At 35.3% G+C, this 19371-nt stretch overlaps 1 protein-coding gene and 1 pseudogene across 2 annotated transcripts in view; both read left to right on the top strand.

Moving 5' to 3' along the window:
* LOC308187047 (adhesion G-protein coupled receptor V1-like) overlaps positions 1 to 10682 on the top strand; it is a gene marked incomplete at its 3' end in the record, with an annotated part of 144508 nt that extends 133826 nt beyond the window's left edge. The window contains exons 92-101 of the mRNA XM_080609204.1: positions 633 to 781; positions 2020 to 2221; positions 2864 to 3083; positions 4214 to 4453; positions 6035 to 6184; positions 7033 to 7506; positions 8239 to 8382; positions 9683 to 9854; positions 10158 to 10453; positions 10596 to 10682. Coding sequence (XP_080465330.1) covers positions 633 to 781; positions 2020 to 2221; positions 2864 to 3083; positions 4214 to 4453; positions 6035 to 6184; positions 7033 to 7506; positions 8239 to 8382; positions 9683 to 9854; positions 10158 to 10453; positions 10596 to 10682 — 2134 coding nt within the window. The remainder of the gene's footprint in view (positions 1 to 632; positions 782 to 2019; positions 2222 to 2863; positions 3084 to 4213; positions 4454 to 6034; positions 6185 to 7032; positions 7507 to 8238; positions 8383 to 9682; positions 9855 to 10157; positions 10454 to 10595) is intronic.
* Positions 10683 to 11547: 865 nt separating this feature from the next.
* The window catches only part of LOC308187048 (adhesion G-protein coupled receptor V1-like), a 148724-nt pseudogene continuing 140900 nt past the window's right edge, over positions 11548 to 19371 (top strand). The window contains exons 1-6 of the transcript XR_013956118.1: positions 11548 to 11562; positions 11647 to 11790; positions 13037 to 13144; positions 14164 to 14268; positions 15683 to 15796; positions 18683 to 19248. The product of XR_013956118.1 is annotated as an adhesion G-protein coupled receptor V1-like (transcript). The remainder of the gene's footprint in view (positions 11563 to 11646; positions 11791 to 13036; positions 13145 to 14163; positions 14269 to 15682; positions 15797 to 18682; positions 19249 to 19371) is intronic.

Genomic DNA, 19371 nt, shown 5'->3' with positions numbered 1-19371 from the left:
AAAAATGCACATGTGGCAAGTTGTCACTGCGTGGAATTCCATTGGCGTGCAACTAAATTTTGTAGAGTTCTGGCCCTTTAGCTTTTTAAATTTATGTTTCTGTAAGAAGTTGTATTAATATTTTGTATTAACAGTGACTGTATTAGGAAAGATTATCAAAGTCTTGGATTCCAACAGAGATGTACATACACAGTGCATTGTGATAGCCGTGTCATAAGATAGCAATGGGATTGACCTTTGCAAACAATTACCAGTTAAGTTTTTCCTGATTCAAGATCTTAATGCTTCATTTTGAAAGCACGCTGTCATGTGTAATGCGTAGATGTCACTAATAGCTAATCTTTGCTCAGATTGTGAGCTCATTAATATTTGCTAGAGTTTCAAGTTGCATGAAGTTACAAATAGAAAAAAAAGATAAAATGAGAAATAAAAAAATGAAATATATATATCTGGAAATAAACTACTATTTTTAGATATATAATAGTTTGAGAAGATGTGCCCAAAAAGTCTTCAGTGATTGCACTCGGAAAGCAGAAGTATTTGTGGTAATCATTAAATTGTCATACATGCATCTTAAAACTTTAACATGATTTGTAATTTTTCTTTTATTTTATTTGCTATGTTCTTGCAAGTGGATTTGATTTTACCATAAAAGAAAATGGTCTACAGGTGGATCAACCCCCTATAATAGGAAATATCTCCACAGTACGAGTCACTATAGCAAAAAGTGACAATGCAGAAGGCATCATAGAATTTGATCCACAGTACATCCATCTACAAGGTAGGTTTACCTTAAGTTTTCAGTGTAGCTTAGAAGATAAGCCTGTGACCAGGTCACAAATTTTTGAGTTACCTTTCAACATCTACCCTGAGTTCCAATACAAACTATATAACCATCTGTAAATAAATTCTTGAGTACTTTTTCTTCATACTTTCTGTCACTGTAAAAATAGTAAAAGCATGACTGTGCAGATTTATTTACTTTTTTCACTTATGTACCTGGGGCAATAAATTTGAGAGTGAGGGGACAGGAGGAAAAGACCACCACACATTTCATTGTTTTTCATCATAAGAACAGAGTTGGTCTCCTATGACTCATTGTATTCTCAAGTTGCATCTGGGACATTCAACACTAATGCTGAAACTACTTTGGTATTTCTAGGTGGAAATTACTATAGGAAGTTATAAACATTGCTTCACTTACATATTTCTTTATTTATATTTTCATTAAAAATTTATAACTAATGTGACTTGATATATATGCCTATGAACAACAATTGAAACCTGTATATTGCTCCCTTGAAGACGGTAAAAACATGTAAGAAATGAATTGACCTTTCATATCAGCAGTAATAATTTCATTCCGTATCAGTATTCTGATGGGTTCTTAACTTAGCTCCATTTCAGGTTGCTTTTGAATATTTCTTACAAACCTAAGCTATTCCCAAGATGGTAGTCTCTCTGCTTAATTAACTGTTTAAAAACTGTTTGAAGTGTTGTTCATTTATCACATTGAGTAGACTTTTCCATAATCCCAAAGATTTGCTTTTACATAATCTTTGAAGATCAAATGAGTGACTATAGTATAATAAAGTACATTAAAATGTAATATTTTCTTTTAAAGGAACAGTAAACTGTCATTTGTACAAATGAGGTTATAGCAGAGTAAAACACTTTTTTTTTTTCCTATTACTGATTTGGTTGTTAGAAGATACTTACACTAACTTTAATCACTGACTAAAAATTTGAATGGGAAAAATGTGTGAGGAAGTTTTTAGAACATAAACCTCATTTCATCTTGATTAATGAAGCATGTGCTACTGTGCTACAAGAAACATCTGCTTGCTGCTATTAAAGTGGTGTTAGATGTGCTGTATTCAATTTTCAAAAGTAATGCTCACAGTAGCTTCAGAAAATCCTGGTTGTGAGTACTGAAAGGTAAATGGACTTCTGTACACAATACTTAAAGATTTGATATCACATACCTGTGATAACTTTTTATCTCAATTATGCTTGCAGTGGAGGAAGATGCTGGAGTAATCATGATTCCTGTTGTGAGGAAGCGTGGAACTTACGGCTATGTAACAGCTAATTTTCTTTCTCGAAGCATTTCTGCACTTCCCAATGGTATTGACTATTTAATCCACAATAACTCTGTCACTTTTAATCATGGCCAGAACCAGACTTTTATCTACATCTCTATTATTGATGATGAAGTAAGGTAATTAATTTTTCTGATGTTTATTTTACTTTTCTTTTTAGAAGTCTTTTTTTTTTTTTTTAATGAGCAGTATGCTTACATGTAGAATGGGAATTAAAAAGCAGATTCATAGAATAGAATGTATTGCTGCAGTGCTTCAATGCTGAGAATGCAGTGCTGCAGCAAATTGCTGTAGTGCTGAAAAAAAGTGTCTAAATATAAAAGGAAAAAAACTATTACTAATGTTTCATAGTTCGTGTAAAACTTTATGCAAAACCAAGACATTTCGTTACATTATCTGTATTATTAGGTACTGAATAGAATAGTACTGAATAGAATAGTACTACTGTGAATAATAAAATATTTTTCACTGCTTTAAAAAAAATCAAAACAACACATTAATTTAACATGAATAGGAAGAATGTTATTTTTATATTTCAGATACCACTGTTCTGTGCAAATGGGAAGAATCTTCTGTTGCATGTGTACAGATTTGACTTATGTATATCTTCAAGCAGATCCAATTGGATGTCTAATTGAATTACTAAGTATATTTTAACGTTTTTTTTATTGGATACCGAATAATCTCTCCCTTTTTCCTTTTTTTTTTTTCCTTTTTCCTTTTTTTTTTTTTCCTTTTTCCTTTTTCTTCTTTCCATACAGTGAATTTGCAGAGCAATTTGAAATCCAGCTCACAGGAGCCACTGGTGGAGCAGTCCTTGGGCTCCACCTAGTGAGCCAGATCACTATTGCTAAAAGCGACTCCCCCCAGGGCATTGTCCGATTTCTCAACCAAAGTCGAATTACTCTTCCCAATCCTGATATACCCATGGTAGTGTCCCTGGTGCTGGAAAGAACTGGAAGATTGTTAGGAGACACACAGGTAGGCCCTCACTGTCAAACACTCTGGATGCTTTTCAGTCACTAGGTCAAAAAACTCTTGCGTTTTCCTTCAAAGGCTTGTGACTGATTTGTGGTGGGATAATTCCTGCTTTTCTTATGCATTTATTGTAGTTGCACTATAACAGAAAATGTAGTTAAACTTTTCTTCTTCTATTTCTCCTTCTCCTTTTTTTTTTTTGGTCTCTTGCGCTTTGTTTTAAACTAGCTTCTAACCCTGCCAAAAGTATGGTTAATTTCACACACAGGCAATTTCTTTTAATTCAGTTGAATCACTTCATAAAGCAGGTCATTTTTTTCAGTAAATTGTTTACTATGAAATTTCTAGTGTTTCTTTTTTTTTTTAACTCTTTCCCAGACCACTGGCAAAGAAAGGTATAAACATGAACTAAGGTAGGTCTTTCACAGTCTTGGCAAATGACTGGAAAATTGGCATTAAAGACCATGAGCTCTCCCTCTTCCCATGTAAAATTTACCAGAGTCTTCTTTGTCTTTTTACTGGAAAATAAATTTGAGAAAGCAGGAAAGCAATGAAAATGACCAAAACAAAAATAACGTTAAAGTGTTGAATATGAACTCCTCAAAACCAAATCTAATTACAGGAAAATTCAAAAATACTAGCTTTTAATCAGGCTGAAAAAGTATGGATAATCATTTGAGGAATTAAAAACTTCTTGCAGATTGCTAAGTAAATGCTTGTCATTTTAGGTCTTCATATCACATTTCACAGGGAATGAGTACACACTTGGGGAGCTTTGCAAAACAATCTGGAAAGAGAGAAATAGAAACTGGCCAGTATATTTCCCATTATGTAGTAAAGAAATTTCAGTTTCTCTTCTTTTCTAGTTACTAATATTTAAAATTTCATAAACTGGCATTGTAGAAATCTTTCACAATTTCCTTTTCTAATTTTTTGCATTTATTTTTCTAAAGGATTGTGTGATTTCCCACAAGCAAATTATTAGTAACAGTATTAGCAACAAAGATATAAACATAGCTATTTACCAGATTCAGGATTTTTTTTTGTCGCTTATGGTACTCATTCATTTCTCCCCCTTGGGGGGCTACTATAATATATCACCACTCTTAATCTAGGACTGATATCTTCCACAGATTAATTGGGACATTTTAGGACCCAATTCAGAAGAAGTTTTATCTCCTGTGAATAATGACATTGGTGACCCTGTGAATGGATCATTTTATTTTGGGGAAGGAGAAGGAGGTCTGAGATCTATTAATCTACAAATCTATCCTCATGAAGAAGTTGAAGTTCAGGAGATATTTGTTATTAGACTGAGCCTTGGGAAAGGTGAAACAGAAATAGATCCTAAGGCAAACAACGTTACACTAATAGTAAGTCATTATTGCTTTGCTTTTTTTCTGAGACCTCTGTTGATACTGGTATTTATCCTGCAAAACTTTTAAAAATTAATCATACGAGTTGCATTGTCTGTCATTTGGCTTTCTTGTCCCTTGTACTACTCACATGTATTGTTAAGGCTTTCGTTGTTAAAGAAGAAGAAAAGAAAAAGTAAATAATCTATCAGTAATAATTGGTACATAAGCCCTGACCTGGCCCTCTTTCTTGCAGAATTTTGTTGGAGCATGGATTGGGTCTTCATTCCTAACTGTCAGTGTGTTCCCTTTTTTGCCCTCTACCTCTCCTATAGCTAGCTTGTGTAAAAGAAATGGGAAAATCACAGAGCAGGACAGATAGGCAGGAGAGACGTATGTTGGAGAAGGCAGAGGAGATGTCAAGGGCAAATACTTGCTCTAGGGATACTGCAGTTAAGGAAATATTGATGAGACTTCTTACAGAAGTCAGAAAAAAAATCTTTCCTATAAACTGGACTTATTTGTTTTTCTTGTCTGTAGAGAAATGTATTGATGCAATTAGCTCCTGTTTCCACACACTCCTCATGTTCTCTGTCAGGGACCTAGGTTTTTTCCTCAGAATGGAGTGTTTCACCCTGCATGCCATTGAATTTTCTTCTCAGTAGGCACTGATGTTTGTGCAGAGCTAACCCAGGGCGAACCACCTCGATTCTTTACATAGCCTTTAGGTCTGGCAGAACTACATCAGTGTTGTGAGAACACAAAACCGATCAAAGTGACTGCTACTCGGGTTGCTGGTTCTGTATGTATACTGTTCCCTCCATTTCTCTTCAGGTCTTTCGAGGGCAGAGGGCAGCCTTAGAGGGCACACTGGATTTTTAGTCCTTTTTTGAAAGTTTTTATTCGCAGCAAAAGTTTCAGAATAAATTTGCAGCAAGGACTTCTCATAAGTATACCTGTCTGCTTTTGTCATTTGTTTCCATCAATCAGGTTTGGGCAGGTTTGCTGAAAACTGAAAAGGGGATGTGTGGTTTTTCTTCTGTGTCTTGCTCCAGGAGATATGTTTTCCAAATCCTTTCAAAATTAATTTACTCTCAAATGTATTTAGATGATTTTTAAAGTACAAGTTGTTTACAGTTGAGTGAGGCTCAACTTAGTGGATAGAATCATCATTGCCATTTGTTTTCATATGAAGCTTCAGTCAATTAAAGCCCAAGCTTGCCTTTTTATTGACAACCTCATATTTTGACTCCTGCTCAGTTTAGAGCCTTCTCAGAATTCTCCAGGTATCACTGTAGGATCTTCTCACAGAAGAGCGACTGCTTCATGTGCATGTGAGTGCGTGCATGTGAGCTTGATATCACTCCTTTCTGATACCCTGATGGTCCTGTCTCTGTCTGGTTTTGTTGTCGTTGTTCTCCTCACAGTCTCTATTCTAACTGCTACTGTATTCTTGAATCTTAAGAGAGAAAACTCTTTACGCAGAGCTAGTAGATACATGTCCTGTAGAACCTGGCAACAAAAATCATAATGACTTGAGCAAGAATATAACTCAGTCTACATTTCTGATTTTTTGTTTGCTTACTTGCTTTTTTACAGATACAGAAGTTTGGTGATCCTAATGGAATCGTACAGTTTGCTCCTGAATCGTTGTCTGAGAAGAACTATACAGAGCCCTCGGCAGTGGAAGGGCCACAAAGTATACCACTGTTTCTCAGACGAATTCAAGGCACTCTGGGAAACATAACGGTACTCTCACTCTTATTGTTTTCCTAATAACCAGTACAACCTGAAATCATCAGTATGAACATATGGAGGACAAAAGAAATGATTTTTCCATGCCTTTCAATTGCTTGTTGCTCAAATTCATTTTTGAAGGGCTCTCTTGTCGACTGACTTTAGCAAGGGGCTCAGATTCAGTACTTGTGGTTTGGAAGGTCAGATTCAGTCTCCTCACTGATCAAGAAAAAAGAGAAACAGTAATGCAATGCTTGTCTCTCTCCTTTGTCTGTCTCCCCTTCTGCTTTTGATGGGAGGACAGAACAGAACACACTTTTTTAGTAAGCTTTCTTTGAGACCCTCACAATTTACTTTTTTTCCAGCTGTACTTAAAGGTAAGAATGGACTTTTTTGAACTATCACATTGTTACTTAACTAAATTATTTTAGAAGTCTGCATTTTAACAAGTTTTTTTTTTTTATCATTATTTCAATTTCAAAGCATCTGCTGTGTTTAACGAGGACTCTTGACCTCTTTCTGATGTGAGGAGTCTTGAAGGGAGGAAAAACAGCAGGGATATCATGGTGTAAAAATAAAAATAATTTTTGAACACTGTTCAGAGATTCTACAGAATTTTAAATAAATCTTCTGAAGATACACAAATGAAAAAGTTATATTTTTAGAGAAACAACACACACTCCTTTTGCAAGACAACCTGTATGTCTCTTTCTGTATATATCTAAAACAATTTCTAATTTATCTACTTAAAGCCAATCTGTTCCATATCCTCTCTATTTTGAATATTGAATGTGAAAGTTTCTGATTCTGTGGGTAATTTTGTTTTCTCCTATTTTGTTAATTTTTTAAACTCTTTTCAGGTTTACTGGGAAATACGTAGTGAATCTGACATCACGGGTGACTTTCTTATGACAGAAGGATCTGTTGTCATTGCTGACCAGCAGAGTACAGCTGAGATAATTATCTACCTGTTACCTGATGATATTCCAGAACTAGATGAGAGCTACACAGTGCAGCTGATTTCAGTAGAAGGTGGAGCAGATTTAGACCAAGACAGAAGAACTTCAAAGATCAATGTTTTTGCAAATGATGATCCCCATGGGGTGTTTGCGTTGTACTCTGATCAGCAGTCAGTATTAATAGAGAGAGATCTCAATCGGTATATTCAGATTAACATAACTCGGCATGCTGGGGCATTTGGAGAAGTGGTCAGTCAGTACCAAGTCTTGTCTCATCACAAAGAAGCACTAACTGCACCTGGGGATGAGGAGGGATACCTTGCCATAAAAGATGGTGCCAGCTTTGGAGTGAAAAGAGTGCCAATAAGCAGCCAGGTCTGTATTATCCTTTTAGATTATTTGATATTTATTTTTTACTTTTGTCTTAATCACAATACAAATCTGTAATAAGATGACTAGACTCAACAGAATCCACTATGAAGAAACATCAAAGAAGGTTTTTTAATATTATGAATTTATGCAATAGAGATGGAGTTAAATATCATATTTTTACATAATCTTACAAAATCACTATGGTGCATATGTTCATATATTCCTTTTTTCCCTCAATCATTGATTAGCACTATTATCACTTCAATATTTTATTATTATATGCATCCAAATACTTTCTTAAGTTTCCATTTTGGATTGTCAATAGTGATCTGGTGGTGCTGACACATGAAGCAGCAGATATGTTATCTTCAGTTCTCTGTGTTTCCAGTTAGTTTTTTATTATTACCATTTTACATCCACACTGTGGTGAATCGTAAGGATTAAAATCAAGCTGAGGCCCACTAAGTCAGTTACAATTTATTAAAATGGCAATAGTTGCTTTACAGATTCACAGTCTAACAAACTGCTGATAATCACATTCACAACATTGATGTTTTATCTGTAGTTCTTTTGAGAAAGGTAATCAATAAAATGCTTGTCTTGAAAACACAGCTTTTGTATGCAAGTGGAATAAAAGAGGCACATCAGTCTGCTGCTTAATTCTTTGAAGTGGTGGATCTCATGTTTTAGTGGAATTAAATTTATACCTTTTTATTTAAATTCTCTCTTTCAAAGGCATTTCTTTTACTGGGCTTGAATTTTACTCTGGAACTGATTAATATAAGTCTGGTTAAGGGAGGTGCCAAGGATGTGCCTAAAATATTAGAAGAAGCAAAGTCAGCTGTTCTGCTTATTCCTGAGGAAGCTGCCAATTCAGAGGTCAGTATGACATTTCAGGCTAAAGTATGGCATAGCTACCACACTGCATTACAGAGGATAACTGCTGTGAGGATTCAGTTGACACCATGAAGTTTTTGTAATTGCAGCCAATTTAATGAGCGACTTTTCCAGTTATTACTTATACTATGTGTTAAGATTTCTGGAAATGTTTTTTTAAATCCTTATACAAATTTGTTAGTACTGCTTGAAAATGTCTCTTCATCTATTAGTTTTGATATATATTTTTAAAGCTACAGTAAATAATGTAAATATTATGGTTAATTTATATTATTGTTTATATGAAATGGAAGTTCTGAGACTTAAAGGAAAAAAAACTAATTCTGGACAATGTTTTCCTTTAAGTACAGCTGCCCAAAATTAGATTACGGCATGTATGCAGTAGTATGTGCAAAAAGAGGTGGATGTCATGCTGTTTTTTAAAGCAGTTGACAATACATTTGGCTAATCTCTGAGAAATTCTGCTTCCGGCTACTTTATATGATAGTGAAAAAAGAGAATCTGTGTATTCTGATATAGTGTATATGTTTCAGCTACTTTTTAGGTATCAGGCAAAGACAAAAGCATGCTGAGTTTTTGGCCCTCACATTTTGCTTATCTTTTAATTACATATTTTTTTTTTCTTGAAATGCTGTTCTTTCTTTTAATTTATAATTAAACTTAATTTAATTTATAATTAAACTTAATTTAAATGGTCTTACTGTAAATATTATATACTATCATATAATATATCCAATTATCAGTGCTTTTAGAATGTGAGAATTATACTTTTAGACCAATTTGCTTCTTAAACTGAAAGAAAAGTAGATTAAACTGAAAGAAAAGTAGATTATGCTAGCAAAAATATTCCCATTAGCAATTTCATATGGCAACAACTTTGTACTGGATACACAGTAATTTATTCTAGCTTTATGCATATATGCATAGTACTACAGCTATTACTGTGAGTATTAAGGGTATTTGTTGTAAACAACAGACACAGAATGCTATGTGTAGTGTTTTTAGTACTGAAATCTGAATAATATTTGTTAATTTCCCTGAGATCTAATTCTCAAAAAATCTCAGATTTAGCAGAATTGTTAAAGACTTGTCAAGGGGGGGAGGAAGGGGGAGAAAGAGAGAGAGAAGTAGAGAGAATACACACACATACATATGATATCTATATTTGTCACAACTATGTTTATGATTGTGAAATGCCTGCTTCAAAATATTTAGTGCACTTGCACATATGTTATTGCCCATTCTTATTCAGTTTTCTCTATCAAAATTGATGTTTCCACAGGTTGGCTTTGAATCTGTTACTTTACGACTTACAAACATTGTAGCAGGGACAGGTCAGGCTGTCATAACCAGAAAGGGAGTTTATGGCTCTGTAACAGTTAACTGGATTTCAGGATACCCACTAGACCTGATCACTGACTTTGCTCAGTCAGGCAATATTACTCCTTCGTTTGGTAAGTACTCTCTGAGGAAAGAGCTGTGAAAGTGGCTTAAGTGGTGATACCACTTTTTAGTTATTGGTACCTGTACACGTTTCCTCTATTAATAAGTGTGATTAGGATGAAATTGTATGACCTGATTTTTATCTGTAAGCAATATTTTCATTTTATGAACAAAAAAGGAGCGGCTGAGGGAGCTGGGCTTGTTCAGCCTGGAGAAGAGGAGGCTCAGGGGCGACCTCATCGCTCTCTACAGTTACCTGAAAGGAGGCTGTAGAGAGGTGGGGGTTGGTCTGTTCTTTACTGGTAATATTGAAGTAACTGTTAAAACTTTTGGTGGAGTAAGTGCACAGAGTGGAATAGATTCATATCCTTTTGAAAATGCTTATGGAAAATCAAACTTCACGTGGGCAATGGAAGGAGAAGATTTTGAGGAACAGTCAGTCTCTCTGACTTTGCTGGATGGAGAAACAGAAAGCAAGGTGTCCATAAAAATTTTTGATGATGATGAGCCTGAAGGACAGGAATTGTTCTATGTTTTCCTCTCAGATCCTGAATGTGGAGCTCAGATTGTGAAGGGAAAAGATGAACATGGATTTGCTGCTTTTGCTACAGTAATTATTACAGGTAGCCTTTTTTTTTTTTTTTCTGCCCAGAAAATAAGTAAATATGTCAGACCTAAGTAATAGTGAGTAACTGTAGGTGCTTATAGCGATTTTTATGTGAAGTATGGCATTTCTATTGAACAATAAACAGGATATTACGTTACCAAATCTTGAGTTTTTCAGATTGGAGAAAACATCTAATACACCCAACCCCACCATGAATCCCTTAGCAATATAGCTCAAGATACATTTATAGATGCTGCTTATCTCTGCTCTTGTCCAGTTTCCCTTCATGGAGGGAAAGTCTGAGTGGTTTTGTTTCACAAGTAGTGGCATCACATTTTTTTGTTTGATTGTTTTTTGGTCATTTTGTCACCTTCACCCTGAATGGGGTTTCTGTGAGGTGTAAAAAACAGGGTAGTGTGTTTTCACATCTTGATACTGTGTAATTCAACTCTGCAGTTTAGTTATCCTCTGCTTCTGAAGACGGAAGATAAGAATGTGCTTGAACGGACATCTAGGAAAGAATTTTTCTTTCAGTCAGTGCACACTGCTGTGAGAAAGCTCCAATTTCTGTTGGGTTTTAAAAACTGTTAGCTTTTCAATATCTAACAGACTTCTCCACTGAATATAAACATATATAAATTATAAAAATATAAAATTGTTTGACGGCAATGTGAATTGAACTTCTAGAAACTAATGGGGAATTGGAACACACTAGGCTAATCAAGAAAATTACATGTAAGGTACAGCATTTACTGGAAGCTTTGTGTATTCAAATTGTCTTAACAATGCAAGATAGGTGCTGGGAACAGATATTAAACTTTGCTGTTGGATAAGTGTATGCGGCGACCAAAATTAGGTATGCAGGAACAGACCATTTAAAATGGAGGTGCACGGCTTCTGAAATTCACCACACAAGCAACCAATTGGCCATACATGCAGGTTAAACAAGTGTGTGCATAAACATGGATGGGAATTTGAACTTGTGTTGAATCCTACAGAAGTGTATTACCATGTTCCAGAGTTACACCCTGAGTACAGCGTGTGCACAAAGTAAGGTAGGAGACAGCTTGGTTTAAGGAGAAGCATCAAAGGATCTATTTGTTCCTGTTGAGGTAAATGTTTGTTTTTGAACACCAGACATGCTAGTTAATAAGGAATTTAAGTCACAATCTTACTTTTTTTTATTCTTTTCACAGAATTTCAGTATGTGGAATCCTACAAGTTGTGTGTCTTTCCAAATTGGAGCCTCTTCCTACCTTGTGGTTACTCATGGAGGAGCCACACAGGGAGCTTCTAACAACAGTGTGTATGCATTCATGGCTGGACACAGATTGTTGTGGGTAAATCGATTTTAATTTTAAAATCTTAAAATAGTATGGGTTGGCAAGGACCAAGGGAGGTCCTCCAGTCTGGCCATGTTTTAGAAAAAAGCACTCTGTGTGACAAGAGTTAGTTTTGTGTCCTAAAATACTACATAACTTCAGTGATGTAAGTTTGTCATAGTTAGTTGTTTACATTGTTTGTATTTTTTATATATTTACATTTGAGGGTGCAGGGAGGATTACCTGGGAATCACAGAATCACAGAATTGTCTAGGTAGGAAGAGACCTCCAAAATCACCTAGTCCAACCTCTGACCTAACATTAACAAGTCCTTCACTAAACCATATCACTAAGCTGAACATCTAAACGTCTCTTAAAGACCTCCAGGGATGGTGACTCAACCACTTCCCTGGGCAGCCCATTCCAATGCCTAACAACCCTTTCGGTAAAGAAGTTTTTCCTAACATCCAACCTAAACCTCCCCTGGCGCAACTTTAGCCCATTCCCCCTTGTCCTGTCACCAGGCACGTGGGAGAACAGACCAACCCCCACCTCTCTACAGCCTCCTTTAAGGTACCTGTAGAGTGCGATAAGGTCGCCCCTGAGCCTCCTCTTCTCCAGGCTGAACAACCCCAGCTCCCTCAGCCGCTCCTCATAAGACTTGTTCTCCAGACCCCTCACCAGCTTCGTTGCCTTTCTCTGGACTCGCTCGAGCACGTCCATGTCCTTCCTGTAGCAAGGGGCCCAAAGCTGAACACAGTACTCGAGGTGTGGCCTCACCAGAGCCGAGTACAGGGGCACAATCACTTCCCTAGCCCTGCTGGCCACGCTGCTTCTTATACAGGCCAGGATGCTGTTGGCCTTCTTGGCCACCTGGGCACACTGCTGGCTCATATTCAGCCGACTATCAACCAATACTCCCAGGTCCCTCTCGGCCAGGCAGCTTTCCAACCACTCATCTCCCAGCCTGTAGCTCTGCTTGGAAGTGGGGGAAGAAATTCTCAAGCAATCAAGTCATAGAACATTTTCTGGAAAATGTATGATAAGTTATGTTAATTCTGTAAATTAGTTGCTTATATATATATATATATATATATATAAAATATAAAGTTTTAAAAGCTATTTCATGTATAGTTTTATACATAATTTTGGAATTCTTAACATTCTATGCGTACTTTTTCTCACTATATACAATGTAATATAAAATGTATTTGTTTATATACATATGTAGATAAACATAGTCACCCTCATATTTCCCTTGCAGATACAGACTCTTTCTGTTCTGGATACCAGACGTGTGAAACATTTTGCAGTGGAGGAAGAAGACTATTTGATTATTGTGAGTCACACAAACAGTTCCAGTTCCATCCAGGTTTGAATATTCTTCAGTCTTCTCTGGCTTTAATGTGGGTAGTTTGCTTATTTCTGAAAGGATAATGAAAGGAAGTAAATCTATAAGCATGTATTTCTGACATATTATTTTTGTTTCTATTGGAAATTTATAACAGTTAAAATTCCAGACTTGTTTGGATGTATAAATACTCTCTACCTGAGTGTATAATTTACATCTGGTTTGTTTTTATTGCTACTGTTATTTCAGTTTTGAAATGTAGCATGTAAACAAAGAAGTAGCTTCTGAATATAAACCTGTTCCTCTGAAGAGCAGGCACAGCTTCTTGCAGTAGGGTTAATTACCAATTACTGAGGGAACATTGTCATAATATATGCATTTTATAACACCCTCTGGGATAAGATGCTGTTGTTACTCCAGCAGATGATATTTGCAATAATACAGAGGTTGTATTAGTAGAACGAGTAGCTATGCCTTATTGACAGCATTCTGACAATATAATTTTGTATAGGACTTCTCTGAAAAAACATAAGAACATAAGAAAATGTTAGAGCCACAGTACTAAGCCAAGCTGCTTCTGGGATTTGTGGATATCTTCAAAATCTGTTACCTACAATAGCCTAAAAAAGTGACCAGTGACCTAAATGATTGTCCTGAGTACATTTATAGCTAGCTATCTAATAAACGACTTCATGATGGTGAAAACCTATTTTTAATGGGTGTAGGAGCTCCTAAAAATACCAGTGATGATATGTCAGTGCTTTGTGTATGTTGACTATGTTCATTTACAGAAACAAACAAACAACAACAACAACAAAAACACACAAATTGCATTACGTGATACATTTTTATCTGAAATCTTTTAAGGTTTTCATTAGCTGAACTAATTGGTTGCTAGGAAATGTATGCCATCAGTGGACTGGTTTGCGGATTGGATTAACTTGTCTGTGGGAGTTTGATATTTCTATGGTAACAGTTTCTTCATTCTGCTGTGATATTTGATCTGTGTCTGATTGTCTGTTCCTTTTCTTCCTCATTAGTCTGCCTTAATCACAGTGAATGAGCCCAGGGGCAGAAATGAATTTGTGCCGCTCACTCTAATTAGAGAGAGGGGAACCTATGGGACGGTCGTCATAACTTTTGAGGTGAGTTTATCCAAAAGACTTCATACAGTAGTCTGTTGGATTAAACTGAGAGGCTGTAATCATAATTTATTGAAGTGTTTGCAAAAGGGGAAGAAGGACAAAATACCTACATCTACATTAGGTAGATCTGTTTCATAAAAGGGATTCATATTAACCGTCATATAGAAAATACTGTAATTATCTGACTGTTTAATTGACTGTTTAACGTTAAGAGGTACTAGAGAAAACCGAGTATATTCTGTCATTTAGAAAGGTACGTGAGGCAACATCAGTATGTATTACTAGAAAATAATGCATATTAAGTATGTAAGAAGTGTCTTATCTAAGTTTTTTTAATTTTTTTAAAAAATATTTATTTTACATACAAATATTCAAGTGAGTCTTTAATGATTATCCCAACTTTGAACTGTGAGTGCTCAGGATTTGGTGAATTTCTGTATCTATAATCATCTGTATCTTGATCTCTATCTTGAATCCCCTGCAAATGAAGCTTTTGAAATAATTAATCATGTTGAATACTTATCCTGTTATTTACATATGTGATTTGAATGTGATACAATTACTGACTTCATTGCTTTCTTTTTCTTATCTAGCTCAGACTCTATTATTTACTTTAAAATTATATATAAAATCTTTCATATAGATATTTCTGTACTAGTTGCCTGGTCCTATAGGGTAAGGCTTTAATCTAGACCTCAAAGCTTTAGTCTAGACCTGTCAAAACCAGAAAAGCTTTGCACTGGATTTTATTAATACTAAATATAGCATGAATAGTTAAAGTACTGAATATGATTCTCTGTGCAATTTTTTGCAAATATGTTTGTTTTAAGGTACAGTAAATCTTACTCTCTGGACAATTACTTAGGTCTGTCTCACATCATTATATATGTATGTTGAAAAATAATTTACAAAATGTTCTAAAACCAAAAAATCCCATATGACCTTTAAGAGGCTTTGTAGTATTTTGAGTTTGACTGTTAAATTTAGTATCTTTAATATCACAAGTTAAGATAGAAGGGACACAAAACCAGTAAGTACTATTACTTTGTCTTGGAATTTATTATGAAATACTATTGATTCAAACTGAATTTGCATGAATATCCTTTCTGTAATATGAAAGAGTCAGTTATGCATCAGAATATACTAAAGAGTCCCCATAGGCCTATATGGAAGTAGTTTTCTTCCTCTTATTCTGGAAATACGGGATTTCTTCAGAGTGGTTGTTCTGACTTACACTGTCTGCCAGAAAAGAGCAGATTTTCACAACTGAATGTTCATGTAAGTTGTAAGTTGGAGATGGCTGAACAGATAGTCATTTGTTATGCAAGTCACACTGCATATTGGTTATTGTACTTGCACTGGATTTGTATTCCTGCTTTATAGACTTCTCATCAGACAAATCAATTCTTTGCAGATAAAAGATGGTCCAAACCCAGCTGAAGAAGACCTAAGTCCAGCTAAGGGAAATATTACATTCACACCTGGGAGATCAAAGCTGATTTATAATTTAACAGTGCTTGATGATCAGGTAGGAACAAGCTGACTTCATCTTAGGCTTTGATACGTAGAAGGTTAACTGAAGTTCTGGAAAGACTTAGAGTAATAAGTTACAAAAAGGCTTGGCTTAAATAAGGTTAAAAGCAGTTCTATTTGATGAAGTGATGTTAAATTTTGGCTCTCTGGTCTATTATTTTTACTCTTTCCAAGCTCCCTCTTTAATTCTCATCAGTGAATAGTTTTAGTTTATGTGCATATCCTGGCTGAGCAGACATGTTATCTTTGTCACTAAAGAAAGAATATTACACATTGAAGATTCACAGGGAAAAGGCAGATTCAAAAATATTTTTTGTCGTTGTTTGTTTGTGGTTTTTTTTTTTCAAATATGTTTCAGGGTAGAAACATATTTGAAAAAATCCTAAAAATAGATGAGATTCCTGAAACAAACATGCAGTCTTGTGGAAAGCATGAATACTAGGTGATAATTAACATTTTTCTGTTTTCAGATTGGCCAATTGAAAAAAAAAAACAACACACACACAAAAAAACCAAACCAAAACAAAAAAAAACCACAACATAACTCATAGGTTGTGAGGCTTTCTTTTTATCTCAGAGTAAACAAAACATTCTTCTAATTTGCAACTTGTGATTTTCCTTTTTTCTTACCTGCACTTTTCTTTTGTGTTTTTCTTTTCCTTTATAATAAGCTTAAGAGGGAAAACTGAGACATCAAAATAAGTATATATGATGCAAAACAACTTAGTAAGAAATTCATAAGAAAACAATAATGGTGAAAGGTGTGTGTCTCAGAAGTGAGCACAGAACTGTAAAGCAGCTTGTTTCCTTTTTACTCTTAGTTATAAAAAATGTCCTTCCACATTTCTACTGATACTCTAGTGTTAAGAGGCTGTGCCAACCTGGGGTGCTGAAGTGTAGAAACATCTCTTTCCAATTCAATGTAATATTTCAGTGACTTACACACAGAAATAAATTATTAGGGTCTTTTCTCTTGGGAGGATGTGATTTTATTTATTTTTATTCTGAGAAATGCTCTCAAACTTCTGTTTCTAAGTTTGATCTGTATTTGGTGTGTCTAGTCAACGTCTTTCCACTCTTTGAAAGTCTTTCACAAGTGTATGTGAAAGATGAATTTTGCACAAAAACCTTTATTGGTGATGATGATGATAGAGTTCACAAGAATCCAGTAACACTACTGTCAGAACTTAATTTGAGCTTTTAGGATCTGAGTTAGGGAAACCAATGAAACAAGTATTTTTCTGAATTGTGCAGCCTTACAGAAGGTAGGGGACTGCAGTTCTGATTTCCACAGCTCTGCATTTATAGTACTTTTCCTGTGCAGGTTTCCTTTTTAAGTATAATTGCAACTTTAAGAGAAAATTAAAGAGGCAAGGCAGCACTGGAAATCATTTATACTATTATATTCGAAGTTTGACTCATGTATTTATTGGTCAATCATGATGTAATTGAAAGCTCCACAATGCCTTATTTATGTAGGATACTAAGATTTTATCTGCAACTAAAATGGCATGTACGTTCTGACTGTCAAATGCGTATTTTTGTACTGCAAGACAGTATATGAACTAGTGAACTAAAACAAGCGTAAGTTAACATCAATTTTAATAAGATAAAATAGGAAATAGTAGTGTAGGAGAGAGGTGACAGAGAGCTTGCAAATCTCACGCTGGAAAAAAAAACAAACAACCTGCATCAGTCAATAATATTATGCAAGTTTAAGTGCCACAAGTCAAACAAGGGACAAAATTGGCCTCAGCTACAAAGACAGCGGCGTGCATACCCTTTGTGCCCTGAAACAGGATCTAAGGGTGGCCAATTAACAAATGTGTAAAAAGAGAAGAAATATTGGACCACAAGGAATTCTGAACTTTTTTTGCTCAGTAAACAGAACTACATGGAAAGGATTCATCAGCCCTATAACAAAGCAATGCCATTAGTAACACATAAGCAATTTTGTTGTGGAATTTATCTCAGAAGCAAATAATACTGTTTTTTCTGAGAGTCCACAACAAGAATGAGATGTGAGGATCTTATGTAATATTTAAATATTTCCTTCTAATCTCTCTGTATTAATAAAATAATGATATTTTCCAGTTAAACAGACTTAGCCTATCAAGACTGGGGAATAAAATGTAATAATATAAAGTAAAAAATATTAAATTCTGCAATTCAAGGCTTATAAACCCTTCTTTTTTGTCTGCTGCATCAGTTATTAGAGACTAAAGAGCTAAAACTAAAGTGCAGTTCTAAACAAACCACATGTAGAAATGCCAAAGTCTAATTAATAGATAAGCATCAGCAAGCACATTCTCAGAGCTGTGACTGAAGCTGTGCTGGGAATGTGAGTCTGTCTGAAAGTAGGAACTGTTCTTTTTCCCGTTGAATAGGAACAAAAGGGCCAAGGTAGGTTGTGTTCATATGTTGTTCCTCTGTTCTTTCAGGCATGCATAGATGTAAAATGGTGTTAACATCAGCAAATAAAGATGTCAGACTAAATAACTGTCAGGAACACTTGTGTCCAAGCAGAGCAACTTCCACAAGTTGAGTTTGGATCTCCTCACACTCTCTAGTTGGAAAGATAGAGCTTCATCTGATTCTTGCCTAGTTTTTGTTTGCCCTTTTTTTTTTTTTGTCTTTTCCCACTTTTTCATATTTCCATAGCATAGAAGTATGTCTTAGAAAATGGAAACATTCAATTTTGAGAAGGGATTTTCAAAGTTGCAAGCGAGTTTCTTTTTGCCTGTTTATTTTAATGTGAAAAGGGTTGTAATGTTTGTATTATTTCCCTTTATTGCTAAATATACATAACATATTTCTAAGTAAGTGTTCTGCATGTATTTGAAATGGGACTTACACCCTGTTGCTACTATTATTTTTCCAGATACCTGAAAATGATGAATTGTTTGTTGTTCATCTCAGGAGTGTGGAGGGAGGGGCTGAAATCAACACCACAAGGAATTCTGTTCAGATTAATATTAAGAAAAATGACAGCCCTGTGCGATTTGCTCAGAGCACTTACATGGTGCCTGAGGAAGTCGAAATGCTCACAATTCAAGTGATTCGTGGTAAGGATGACAGTGGAAAATTAATTGGACCTGATGAATGTGAAGTCTCCGTCAGTTACACCATCATAACTGGGAATTCAACAGCACACGCGCAGCTCAATTTAGACTTCCTAGATCTTCAGCCAAATACAACTATTGTCTTCACACCTCTAGTTCATGAAGTATATATGAAATTCAAGATCCTTGATGATGCCATACCAGAAATTGCTGAGACCTTCCAAATTATGCTCCTTAAGGACACGTTACAGGGAGATGCTGTTTTGGTTAATCCATCTGTTGTTCACGTCACCATCCAACCAAATGATAAACCCTATGGAGTGCTTTCAATCAACAGTATCCTGTTTACTCAAACTGTTATCATTGATGAAGACCAAATTTCAAGGTACTACAGATCTTCAAACAGTATCTCGTCATGTTAAGGGATTTGTTTGGCACTGTAAAGCATCCTTAGGATTTCACTGACAGTAATTATAAAATCAGTAGTGAAAAATTAATATAGAAATCA

The sequence above is a fragment of the Anser brachyrhynchus genome (assembly GCF_964034855.1).
Source record: "Anser brachyrhynchus genome assembly, contig: SCAFFOLD_126, whole genome shotgun sequence".
NCBI lineage: Eukaryota > Metazoa > Chordata > Aves > Anseriformes > Anatidae > Anser > Anser brachyrhynchus.
The sequence above is the reverse complement of the archived record's forward strand: the minus strand, read 5'-3'. Positions and strand labels throughout refer to the sequence as shown.